Source organism: Thalassophryne amazonica, chromosome 2 (genome assembly GCF_902500255.1).
Source record: "Thalassophryne amazonica chromosome 2, fThaAma1.1, whole genome shotgun sequence".
Classification (NCBI taxonomy): Eukaryota; Metazoa; Chordata; class Actinopteri; order Batrachoidiformes; family Batrachoididae; genus Thalassophryne; species Thalassophryne amazonica.
The window spans coordinates 70,050,790-70,063,836 of NC_047104.1; the positions used below are offsets into that span (position 1 = coordinate 70,050,790).

A 13,047-nucleotide genomic window follows, 5' to 3' on the forward strand; every position below is an offset into this window, starting at 1 on the left:
CAGAACAGAGAAGGAGCTCTATCAGATCAAAGCCCTTAGTCAACACCACCAAGGATGCTGGACAACCTGGGAGGGAGTAATTCGAAGGACCGTAGGATGGGCCTACATGTAGAAGATCCCCCAAGTCAGGTTGAGTTTCTTCATAAGGTCCACCAACGACACCCTCCCAAACCCCAGCAATCTTTGTCTGTGGCATGGCTCAGAAGACAGCTGCCAACTGTCAACAGCTGCCAACAGCACTGACACAGGGTCGCTACAGGTGGCGCCATGACAGAGTCCTACAGAAGCTGGCAAAGATCCTGGAGGTTCATAGGGCGGAAACAGCCAGGGAGCGCCTACCATTGACAGCAAGGCAGTCGATCCACTTCATCAGAGAGAGAGGAAGGGCCTTTAACATCAATCTGAAGAGAACAGCACTGTCAGGCAGTTGTGACTGGAACCCGAGAGTGGACCTCGATCGGCAGCTCAGGTTTCCAACAGAGATCACTACAACCAACCTTGAACTGGACATTATTCTTTGGTCTGCCACAGCTCGGGCAGTGATATTGGCAGAGCTCACTGTACCATGAGAGGGAAGAATGGAGGCAGCCTTTAAAAGGAAAAATGACCGATACCCCAACCTCACAGCTGAGTCTAGAGAGGCTGGGTGGTTGGCTGCCAGCTACGCGGTGGAAATCGGCTACAAGGGGTTTGTGGGAGCATCCACCCAACTTCAACAACTTCAACTTTTTTTCTTATATAGCGCCAAATCACAACAAACAGTTGCCCCAAGGCGCTCTATATTGTAAGGCAAGGCCATACAATAATTATGAAAAACCCCAACGGTCAAAACGACCCCCTATGAGCAAGCACTTGGCTACAGTGGGAAGGAAAAACTCCCTTTTAACAGGAAGAAACCTCCAGCAGAACCAGGCTCAGGGAGGGGCAGTCTTCTGCTGAGACTGGTTGGGGCTGAGGGAAAGAACCAGGAAAAAGACATGCTGTGAAGGGGGGCAGAGATCGATCACTAATGATTAAATGCAGAGTGATGCATACGGAGCAAAAAGAGAAAGAAACAGTGCATCATGGGAACCCCCCCCACCCAGCACTTCCTCAAGAGCATGGGGGTCAAAGACCACAAATTCAGAAAGGCCTGAAAGATCTAGCTGAGGAAGCTGAGCAGGGAAGCTTCTGGCTTTGGCTAAGAAAGAAGGACCAAGTGTGGAGAAAGCAAGGGTCTTATGGTCAGCTGCAGGGGTGGCAGGAAGACATGCTGTTGCTCCACCACCGTGAGATGTTCTGGGATTAATGGAGCGAAACGTCAATGAAGGGTGGCTACCGATTGATGACTCTGCAGCTACCCGAAATGGCACCGTCGGAGGTGTGGCAAGCAGCACTGTTCAGCAGGTAGTCACTTACCTGTGCATCCTAGTCACCCAAAAAAACAAAAACAAATCACAGCATCTTCAGCTATGCCACCTCACTCCCATCTCTAGGCTGTAGAACACAGCTGGTCTCACTGTTAGCTTGTAGATGTGCTTTGATCACAAATCACTTGTGCCACCTATTTTCTACCCTGCCTCTTCACCACTCTCTCCATTACTTTTTATAGTTGATCCCAAGTATTTAAATTCCCTGAGGGAGTCTTCCCAAGGGATCAATAAAATTCTATCTAATCTAATCTAATCTAATCTAAATTCACCTGCATTCTAACTTACTCCAGAAATCTTTTTCTTTCATCTCACAACCTACCTTTTGTTTAAAAAAAATGATGAAAATTACTGATTGAGCTAACTGGATTAATAAATAGAATTGTTTTGACCGTCTTGAATGCTTGGTGTCCAATGTCCACTGGATTCTATGACATATGACATATGTTACCCTGTAACTTGATAACTAAGCACAACAGATGGAGCAAACTATTCGTTTTTAAAACCCTGTTTTGCATCACTTTTTACCAAAATTTGAGCATCTTTAACTTTTGACCCATGAACAAACTCAAACTGACTTTCGTCACCATTTTTGCTATTTTTACCCTATAACTCAACAGAATTCAGTCACAGATATTCCAAACCATACCTTTTTGGAATATTTATGATCAGTAAAAATAATATGGTATACCTTTGCATATGATTGGAGCATTCTTAGATTTTGACCCCTGTGTAATTCTTCACTGACCCTTACCTGGCCAACTATTGAAAATTCAAGTGGCCCATCTACTTTTTCAAAAGCGTTAATGTCTAAAGAGTATTTGTGTCACATTTTGTGCTTGTATCATCATTTAAAAGAGTCCTCTGTAGATATTCTGTTATCTGTTGCACTACCTGTAGTGTTTGCTGCTTTGTGATCTGCTTGTGCAATTTGATGCTTTTTACAAAGGTCAGTTCCCTCCTTCCCCAAAATCTCTCACTTCTGTGAGCTACTGAGTGCATCATTTGCATAGCAATGCACCAGATTCAAAAGCACACAAATTTTATAGGGAATGACAGATGATGCTCTGAATATAATTCATGTTATCCCCAAAACATCATCTTCTTTGTCTTTCAGCTGTTCCCGTTAGGGGTCGCCACAGCAGATCAATCATTTCCATCTCACCCTGTCCTCTGTATCTTCCTCTGTCACACCAACCACCTGCATGTCCTCTCTCAGCACATCCATGAACCTCCTCTTTGGTCTCCCTCTTCTCCTCCTGCCTGGTGGCTCCATCCTCAGCATCCTTCTCCCTATATACCCTGGGTCCCTCCTCTGCACATGTCCAAACCATCTCAATCTCGCCTCTCTGACTTTGTCTCCAAACCGTCCCACCTGAGGTGTCCCTCTGATATGTTACATACCCATGTAAAATTAAGACACAAAATACAACACTTGTGTGCCCTGTGTCTAACTTTGCACTCAGATTACATGCTGTGTAAAATAGCAAAGTGCTGAACATGTCCTGAAAGCCCTGCACTGTGCATTTTAGACTGTGCACTGCAGACTGTCCGGATTGGGCTTGATGTCATTCACAGAGTATCTGAATAAAAGAAACTAGTCAATGCCATTGCATTATTGCACTTATTATTGATACTCTGTGATGCTAAGTACTCAAACACTTGTAAAGGTCCTCATATTTGTTATCACTAGTAATCCCACAAAACGAGAAATAATAAACTACCAGGATAATACAATGCATTTAAATGTCAAATTAAAGATGTGTAAACATAAGGAACCTGTCATATATGATGAAGTCTGAGTCTTGACCCAGAATGCCCATGCTGCTGTGTTGATGAGCATAGCTGGCAATCTCATAGTCAGCTTCCTGCACTGAGCAAAACACTTCCTGACCCAAGGACCTGCAGGCAAATGAAAGCTACACTAATAAGAAAACAATAACCAGATGTTGACACACAGTCAAAAATTACACCATAAACAGTGCCAAGGATAACCATTATTACATATTTGTAAAAAAAATAAAAAATCAACTAATGCAGTATAGTTACATGTAATATATTACTGTTTGTTCATGATTAAATGTAAGAGATCTACATGTTATCAGTTCATGATCTAACCTCAGAGCAAAGGGTGTGAATGATGCCAGAGCAGAGGGAAGACAAAAGAACTGTTCACCAGGCTGTTCACCATGGGCCTTAATGTAACGAAACATTTTAGCAACATCCCCATTCACTCTGAGCCTCCTCTTCACCTATGGAAGGAAGATGGCATGGTCCTGTATAAATACAGCAGCCTGATAAAGTACAGGACCTGATGCATACATGATCAATGTATAGCATTTTAAAAATCGAATACCACTTATTTAATATTAATAAATTGTGATCCCCATAGTATGAAGAATATTTCCTGAGGTGTTATACACTTTTAGATCATGAATACTTTTTATTTGTAGTGATTTACAAAGTATGTCACTTATAAACACACACTTTATGGTCTTGGTCCAGGAACGCAGTAAAACATCAACACACACTGGAACATTGTAAGACATTAATCTCTACACTACAGGACAAAAAGATCACATACACAAATAATCTGAAAATTATATGCAGTAAAACTCTCCTTCAAATAATAAAGCAATGAAACGGTTTATCCATTAACTGTAATTTGATTTTAAAATGCATTCAATTCCATAAATGTAAATATGTTTCCAAAAAGAAAATGCTTGTTGGACCTCAGTTTTACAGTGTGGCATAGTTACCCACTCCTGTCGCTTCTGGTCTTCCACCACCCCATCGAAGAAGAAAACTAATCTAATGCCAGCAGAGGTGAAGGCTTGTACCCAGTTCTTCAGGATGGTCATGTATTCCTTCCACTGCCCCCCACACACCCAGTCTTTACACGAGTACCAATGACGCAGACAGGCCATACCATCGACAACGAGTGTGGGACCTACAAACATGAAAGATGGAGTAACAGCAAGTCGCCGTGTGTGTAAACACACTCTGATCAAAACAGGTACCATAAAGATAGGTAGTAAGTGTCCAGGTTATAGATTTGTTTGAAAGGCTAATAAGACTTAAGGTAATCTGCCACTGCCAATTTTTAACAACCAATTGTGTCGATTTTTAGTGCAATAAATACAGTTGCATTCAAAATAATGGCAGTGTGTTTAAATTTCCATACAAGCAAATGCGGGGGTGGTGGCCAAGTGGTTATGGTGCGGAAGGTTCCCGCCACATTTCTCCATGACTGCCTGACTGACAGACAGACAGACAGACAGACAGACAGACAGACAGATATTTCATTTGCCATTTGTACTAGCACGCAAGGTTTGGGTACAATGGAATTCTTGTTCAGAGCTCACGAGTAAATAAATAGAAAGGAGCAAAAGTATAAAAGGCATAGGTATAACAGTATAAAAAGGAAGGATTAAATGCCTGATCTTGAACAGCGGCCAACTTCATTTACTGGCCGGGTCAAAACTTCATCTGAAAAAAATAAACGCCTGCATTAAATAAGCGTCTGGAATTATATGCATTAAAAAGGATTACATTTGGTTGAGTCACTCTTTTTTCGAAGTCAGCTATAGAGTAGTACCTTAAAATCATAAAGCCTGATTTATGCTTCTACAACTCCGTAACTTTGTGGCCAAGCAATGAAGTTGACGTGTGCATGACCCTTTAAAGTTCTCTGTTGCATTGGTGGGTGTTGTAATTCAATTTACCACAGGAACAGTAGTTTTTTCTAGATCAATTTGTCACTCAACAAGCTCCACTTCTTTATACATTCATCAACCTCCAAACTAACATTACTGGTATGTACAATTTCTCTCCATGAATTGCAGGTCATTCAAGCATCTTTGCAGTTTTTTGACTCCATCTTGTAAGTAGGGATGTGAATCGTACAACAACTCACGATTCAATTCAATTCCGATTCTTGGGGTGACGATTCGATTCAGCTCTGAGAAATAGTTATATAACTTAAAAAATGTATATGTTTAAGAAAATGCAGCTTTACAAGGTTAATCAAGTGATTCTAGATGTAAATTTACTTATCTGCTTTGCTCGTTCGGAGTTGGCTAGCAGTTTAGCGAAACACTGGTCAGTAGTCGGCAAATACCGCTGCTCCGCTCCTTTTAGCTCCGGGTGATAGCGTCGCATGTGGGCTTGCTTTCATTTTGCAGATTTTTCACACTGCCAGCTTGACAAGTCATGTCAAGCTGCTTCTTACGCAGCAAATAATAAAATCCAAAATGCGCCCAAACATTTGCCTTCAGCAAAGACTGTGCTGGCTGAATTACCTCTTCGTCTGCCATGATAAGCTGCAGCCACTGAACTCTGCAGCTCACGAGTGTTTGAAGCACGCCGGACCCCCCGCTCGTGGGGACGCTGTAGTACGAAAGCCGTTGTCTGACAAACAGTACATGCAGCGAGTAAGCAAAAAAATGTTTAAAAAAAAATGCTTTTTAAAAATCGATTCTTGGACATTTTGGATCGATTCAGAATCGTAATAAATAAGAATTGCGATTCGGACGTGAAAAGATTTTTTCCGACACCCCTACTTGTAAGGTAGGTCATATCTGCAGACTTTTCTGTCAAATGTTCCTCTATTTGGTCCATGATCGAAATGTAATCAGCATGCGCACTGAAAACTTTTAAAATATGATGGGAGAGGAAGGAGTGAAACCGGAAAAGTGACCAATCACAGCCCTTGCGGTCTCCTTTGTTTGGGAGGTGGATGTCAGGTTATGGAGAGGGTTCGCAGCCACACAGAGGGCTCTGATCTAAAGCGGTTCTCTTCTGTTTGCCACACCCAGGGATACGTGTGAAACTTAACACCATATTACAGTGTAGGCAACAAGCAGCATTTTGTTAATAATCGTCAGCCTTGAATAAAGGCCTGCCTCGTTTAGGCACCAGGTCTGCGCACGGTCTGAAAAAAATAAACGCCCGAGCTTTTAATCAAGGAAATACAGTAGTAGGTAATAATTTCCTCTGTTTTTAAATCAGGACAGAAAGTGTGGCAAAGAAAAGGCAATGGTAAACCGCCCTTAGATATCAGTAACTTCTTTTAATTCTTTATATGCTGGTAATGCAATCATTGTGGTAGGTAGATATGCTGTCACTACACTGTGTTCCACTTTGAGGACTACAATATTTTTCAACTATAAGCAAGAGATTTCACAACATTGCTACGCTACAAAGAGTGACATATACTCAACTGGTCGTTTTGGATGAGGTTGTGCCTTCTTGCTGGATTTTGGCAGAATGCTGTCTGGCCATTTCTCTCAGGTTCACAGTCACACAGGCATCAGGACAGCATCGATCTATAAAGTACTGAAGACCTTTCACTCCCATTTCTGCGTGTTCCTGGAAGTCAAGTCAGTTTCCTTTATTGTAATTCATCTAATCAGCACAATGTACAAAGCAGTGAATTAGTTCTGCATCCACCACACTATGAAACTGGCTTCGGTCCTGTATAGCAATCACCAAGCAGACACAGATCCAGAACATCCCCGCTTCACAAAGGCAGTGATCTACTTGCTGCAGCCAGGTGAAACATGGGCCTCCATTTAGTTTTTTCCCCAACACTGAGGCACCTGTGTGTTAGAGCATGCTCAGAGAAACGTACAACAAAATACCATAGCTCATGTTTCCTCACAATACACATGAGCCTCAACACTGCATTTAATCTATTATTAGACTCAACTGGCTTCGCTCAAAATGTAAATCAATCAATCAATCAATCAATTTTTTTTATATAGCGCCAAATCACAACAAACAGTTGCCCCAAGGCGCTTTATATTGTAAGGCAAGGCCATACAATAATTATGTAAAACCCCAACGGTCAAAACGACCCCCTGTGAGCAAGCACTTGGCTACAGTGGGAAGGAAAAACTCCCTTTTAACAGGAAGAAACCTCCAGCAGAACCAGGCTCAGGGAGGGGCAGTCTTCTGCTGGGACTGGTTGGGGCTGAGGGAGAGAACCAGGAAAAGAGTCCACCCACCACTTTAACCATACTTTAGATCTTGTTCTGACTTATGGTATGGAAATTGAAGACTTAACAGTATTCCCTGAAAACCCCCTTCTGTCTGATCATTTTTTAATAACATTTACATTTACTTTAATGGACTACCCAGCAGTGGGGAATAAGTTTCATTACAGTAGAAGTCTTTCGGAAAGCGCTGTAACTAGGTTTAACGATGTGATTCCTTCTTTGTTATGTTCTCCAATGCCATATACCATCACAGTGCAGAGTAGCTACCTAAACTCTGTGAGTGAGATAGATTATCTCGTCAATAGTTTTACATCCTCACTGAGCACAACTTTGGATGCTGTAGCTCCTCTGAAAAAGAGAACCTTAAACCAGAAGTGCCTGACTCTGTGGTATAACTCACAAACTCATAGCTTAAAGCAGATAACCCGTTAGTTGGAGAGGAAATGGCGTCTCACTAATTTAGAAGATCTTCACTTAGCCTGGAAAAAGAGTCTGCTGCTCTATAAAAAAAAAGCCCTCCGTAAAGCTAGGACATCTTACTACTCATCACTAATTGAAGAAAATAAGAACAACCCCAGGTTTCTTTTCAGCACTGTAGCCAGGCTGACAAAGAATCAGAGCTCTATTGAGCCGAGTATTCCTTTAACTTTAACTAGTAATGACTTCATGACTTTCTTTGCTAATAAAATTTTAACTATTAGAGAAAAAATTACTCATAACCATCCCAAAGACATATCGTTATCTTTGGCTGCTTTCAGTAATGCTGGTATTTGGTTAGACTCTTTCTCTCTGATTGTTCTGTCTGAGTTATTTTCATTAGTTACTTCCTCCAAACCATCAACATGTCTATTAGACCCCATTCCTACCAGGCTGCTCAAGGAAGCCCTACCATTAATTAATGCTTCGATCTTAAATATGATCAATCTTTCTTTATTAGTTGGCTATGTACCACAGGCTTTTAAGGTGGCAGTAATTAAACCATTACTTAAAAAGCCATCACTTGAGCCAGCTATCTTAGCTAATTATAGGCCAATCTCCAACCTTCCTTTTCTCTAAAAAATTCTTGAAAGGGTAGTTGTAAAACAGCTAACTGATCATCTGCAGAGGAATGGTCTATTTGAAGAGTTTCAGTCAGGTTTTAGAATTCATCATACTACAGAAACAGCATTAGTGAAGGTTACAAATGATCTTCTTATGGCCTCAGACAGTGGACTCATCTCTGTGCTTGTCCTGTTAGACCTCAGTGCTGGTTTTGATACTGTTGACCATAAAATTTTATTACAGAGATTAGAGCATGCCATAGGTATTAAAGGCACTGCGCTGTGGTGGTTTGAATCATATTTATCTAATAGATTACAATTTGTTCATGTAAATGGGGAGTCTTCTTCACAGACTAAGGTTAATTATGGAGTTCCACAAGGTTCTGTGCTAGGACCAATTTTATTCACTTTATACATGCTTCCCTTAGGCAGTTCTGTTAGAAAGCATTGCTTAAATTTTCACTGTTACGCAGATGATACCCAGTTTTATCTATCCATGAAGCCAGAGGACACACACCAATTAGTTAAACTGCAGGAATGTCTTACAGACATAAAGACATGGATGACCTCTAATTTCCTGCTTTTAAATTCAGATAAAACTGAAGTTATTGTACTTGGCCCCACAAATCTTAGAAACATGGTGTCTAACCAGATCCTTACTCTGGATGGCATTACCCTGACCTCTAGTAGTACTGTGAGAAATCTTGGAGTCATTTTTGATCAGGATATGTCCTTCAATGTGCATATTAAGCAAATATGTAGGACTGCTTTTTTGCATTTGCGCAATATCTCTAAAATTAGAAAGGTCTTGTCTCAGAGTGATGCTGAAAAACTAATTCATGCATTTATTTCCTCTAGGCTGGACTATTGTAATTCATCATTATCAAGTTGTCCTAAAAGTTCCCTGAAAAGCCTTCAGTTAATTCAAAATGCTGCAGCTAGAGTACTGACGGGGACTAGAAGGAGAGAGCATATTTCACCCATATTGGCCTCTCTTCATTGGCTTCCTGTTAATTCTAGAATAGAATTTAAAATTCTTCTTCTTACTTATAAGGTTTTGAATAATCAGGTCCCATCTTATCTTAGGGACCTCATAGTACCATATCACCCCAATAGAGCGCTTCGCTCTCAGACTGCAGGCTTATTTGTAGTTCCTAGGGTTTGTAAGAGTAGAATGGGAGGCAGAGCCTTCAGCTTTCAGGCTCCTCTCCTGTGGAACCAGCTTCCAATTCAGATCAGGGAGACAGACACTCTCTCTACTTTAAGATTAGGCCTAAAACTTTCCTTTTTGCTAAAGCTTATAGTTAGGGCTGGATCAAGTGACCCTGAACCATCCCTTAGTTATGCTGCTATAGACTTAGACTGCTGGGGGGTTCCCATGATGCACTGAGTGTTTCTTTCTCTTTTTGCTCTGTATGCACCACTCTGCATTTAATCATTAGTGACTGATCTCTGCTCTCTTCCACAACATGTCTTTTTCCTGATTCTCTCCCCTCAGCCCCAACCAGTCCCAGCAGAAGACTGCCCCTCCCTGAGCCTGGTTCTGCTGGAGGTTTCTTCCTGTTAAAAGGGAGTTTTTCCTTCCCACTGTCACCAAGTGCTTGCTCACAGGGGGTCGTTTTGACCGTTGGGGTTTTTCTGTAATTATTGTATGGCTTTTGCCTTACAATATAAAGCGCCTTGAGGCAACTGTTTGTTGTGATTTGGCACTATATAAATAAAACTGATTTGATTTGATACTACTGATCACAAAGTCATTCCACTGGTACCAAAGGATCCTCTGAAGAGACCTAGTACCATCCAGTCATCACCTTATGTCACTGTTTGGTGTCCAAGTCTCATATCCATATGTAAGACAGTAAGGACAAGGAGAAAACCAGCAGCTGTTCGGTCCTGGTTCAAAACAATTACAACACCAATTCCAATGAAGTTGGGACGTTGTGTAAAATGTAAATAAAAACAGAATACAATGATTTGTAAATCCTCTTCAACCTATATTCAACTGAATACACCACAAAGACAAGATATTTAATGTGCAAACTGATAAACTTTATTGTTTTTGTGCAAATATTTGCTCATTTTGAAATGGATACCTGCAACACGTTTCAAAAAAAGGTGGGACAGTGGTATGTTTACCACTGTGTTACATCACCTTTCCTTCTAACAACAATCAATAAGCGTTTGGGAACTGACGTCACTAATTGTTGAAGCTTTGTAGGTGGAATTCTTTCTTATTCTTGCTTGATGTACGACTTCAGTTGTTCAACAGTCCGGGGTCTCTGTGGTTGTATTTTGCGCTTCATAATGCGCCACACATTTTCAATGGGCGACAGGTCTGGACTGCAGGCAGGACAGTCTAGTACCCGCATTCTTTCACTGCGAAGTCATGCTGTTGTTAACACGTGCAGAATGTGGCTTGGCAGTGTCTTGCTGAAATAAGCAGGGACATCCCTGAAAAAGACGTTGCTTGGATGGCAGCATGTGTTGCTCCAAAACCTGGATGTACCTTTCAGCATTGATGGTGTCATCACAGATGTGTAAGTTGTCCATGCCATGGGCACTAACACACCCCCATACCATCACAGATGCTGGCTTTTGAACTTTGTGCTGGTAACAATCTGGATGGTCTTTTCCCTCTTTTGTCCAGAAGACACAACGTCCATGATTTCCAAAATCAATATGAAAATGTGGACCCATCAGACCAAGCACACTTTTCCACTTTGCGTCTGTCCATTTCAAATGAGCTCGGACCCAGAGAAGGCAGTGGCGTTTCTGGATGTTGTTGATGTATGGCTTTTGCTTTGCATGACAGAGTTTTAATTTGCCCTTGTAGATGTAGCGACGAACTGTGTTAACTGAAAATGGTTTTCTGAAGTGTTCCTCAGCCCACGCCGTAAGATCCTTTACACAATGATGTCGGTTTTTAATGCAGTGCTGCCTGAGGGATCGAAGGTCACAGGCATTCAATGTTGGTTTTCAGCCTTGCTGCTTACATGTAGAAAGTTCTCCAGATTGTCTGAATTTTCTGATTATATTATGGACTGTGGATGATGGAATCCCTAAATTCCTTGCAATTGAACATTGAGAAACACTGTTCTTAAACTGTTGGACTATTTTTTCACACAGTTATTCACAAAGTGGTGATCCTCGCCCCATCTTTGCTTGTGAACGGCTGAGCCTTTTGGGGATGCTCCTTTTATACTCAATCACGACACTCACCTGTTTCCAGTTAACCTGTTCACCTGTGGAATGTTCCAAACAGGTGTTCTTTGAGCATTCATCAATTTTCCCAGTCTTTTGTTGCTCCTTTTATACCCAGTCATGACGCTCACAATTAGTGTCCTGGTTGCAGGCATCCATTTCAAAATGAGCAAATATTTGCACAAAAACAATAAAGTCTATCAGTTTGAACATTAAATATCTTGTCTTTGTGGTGTATTCAATTCAATATAGGTTGAAGAGGATTTGCAAATCATTGTATTCTGTTTTTATTTACATTTTACACAACATCCCAACTTCATTGGAATTGAGACTGTACAATGAAATTCCTGGTGCTAGTACCAATCTATCCAGCTATACCCACCTTGTCTATTTTAAATTAGCAGGGGAGAGGGGGTAATTTTGGTTTCATGCTGCAACCAGTTATACTGGACATGGACACTAGACAGGCATGAACAGGTCACCACCATTCCATCAAAGGCTAACACTTAGAGGTATTTCACATCTAAGGTCAATTTGTATTCATGTGAGAGATGCTAATTTTCATTAAGGAAGTATAGCATCACCAAGTGTGGATTCACTGTCAAGGTATGGACCTCTCCTTTTTCGGTATGTGATGTATTTTGAGGGTTTTACTTGCACTGTTTATTTCCATTACACTTTTCCCACCACCCAAGTCCTGCTTTTGTTTGTTCCACTGACCACCCTGGTCCTTCTCAGTGTTTGCATGGTTCTCTGTGGTTCTGTAAAAGTCCTGTTGCAGCCTGCTGGATTCAGTGTTAACATGAGTTTCTCATCTGTTTTCGCGCATGCACTTTAATTTGTGCCTTTCCTTCATGCCTGTGTTTTATCTCTCTTTTAGCACCTGGGTGATATTTTGGTAATTAGCACACGGCATTGTCTTACTGTCCAATGTCGCGTTATTCTGATGTTGTTCTGCTTTTCCTCTGGCCTCTATTCATTATTTGTCTGCCCAGCATCTCTATGTTTTCATTTTGATGAACCAATGGTTCTTATAATAAACTTCTTTTTTTGCACTTATTCTCATGTGCTTTTTGTGTCTATATTTATGGGGTTTACTCAGCTCACCCTGACAAGATAGAATCAACCCAACAACTCCAGTTTGGAACTAGTGCACATTTCAACCTAAACAATAATCCCAAGTAATAATAATTAACCTGCATGCATGTAAAAATATAGTTATTGTAACATTATGTCTCACTAAAATCACTATTTGAACTGGAGTTCATTTTTACATGCTTACAGTGGAAATTAGAATTACAGAGTAACAGAAAAAAACACACTGTGTGATGGCTATCAAAAACATGAAACATACTACATTTCACAGAGTAATTCTCTCATAACTGACTGTATTTGCGT

The 13,047-nt window shown here is 41.0% G+C and overlaps 1 protein-coding gene across 2 annotated transcripts in view; it reads right to left on the bottom strand.

Moving 5' to 3' along the window:
- The window catches only part of fam120b (family with sequence similarity 120B), a 96,324-nt gene that overhangs the window by 82,975 nt on the left and 302 nt on the right, over positions 1-13,047 (bottom strand). Inside the window, exons 2-5 of one of the 2 annotated variants that reach the window (XM_034187484.1) lie at positions 6,632-6,779; positions 4,169-4,359; positions 3,528-3,661; positions 3,189-3,311 (exon numbers count right to left, since the gene is read on the bottom strand). In XM_034187484.1, the coding sequence (XP_034043375.1) occupies positions 3,189-3,311; positions 3,528-3,661; positions 4,169-4,359; positions 6,632-6,767 (584 nt within the window). In that variant the 5' untranslated portion in view covers positions 6,768-6,779. Of the gene's footprint in view, positions 1-3,188; positions 3,312-3,527; positions 3,686-4,168; positions 4,360-6,631; positions 6,780-13,047 lie in introns of those variants that run through there. The other variant, XM_034187490.1, reaches the window with a different exon arrangement.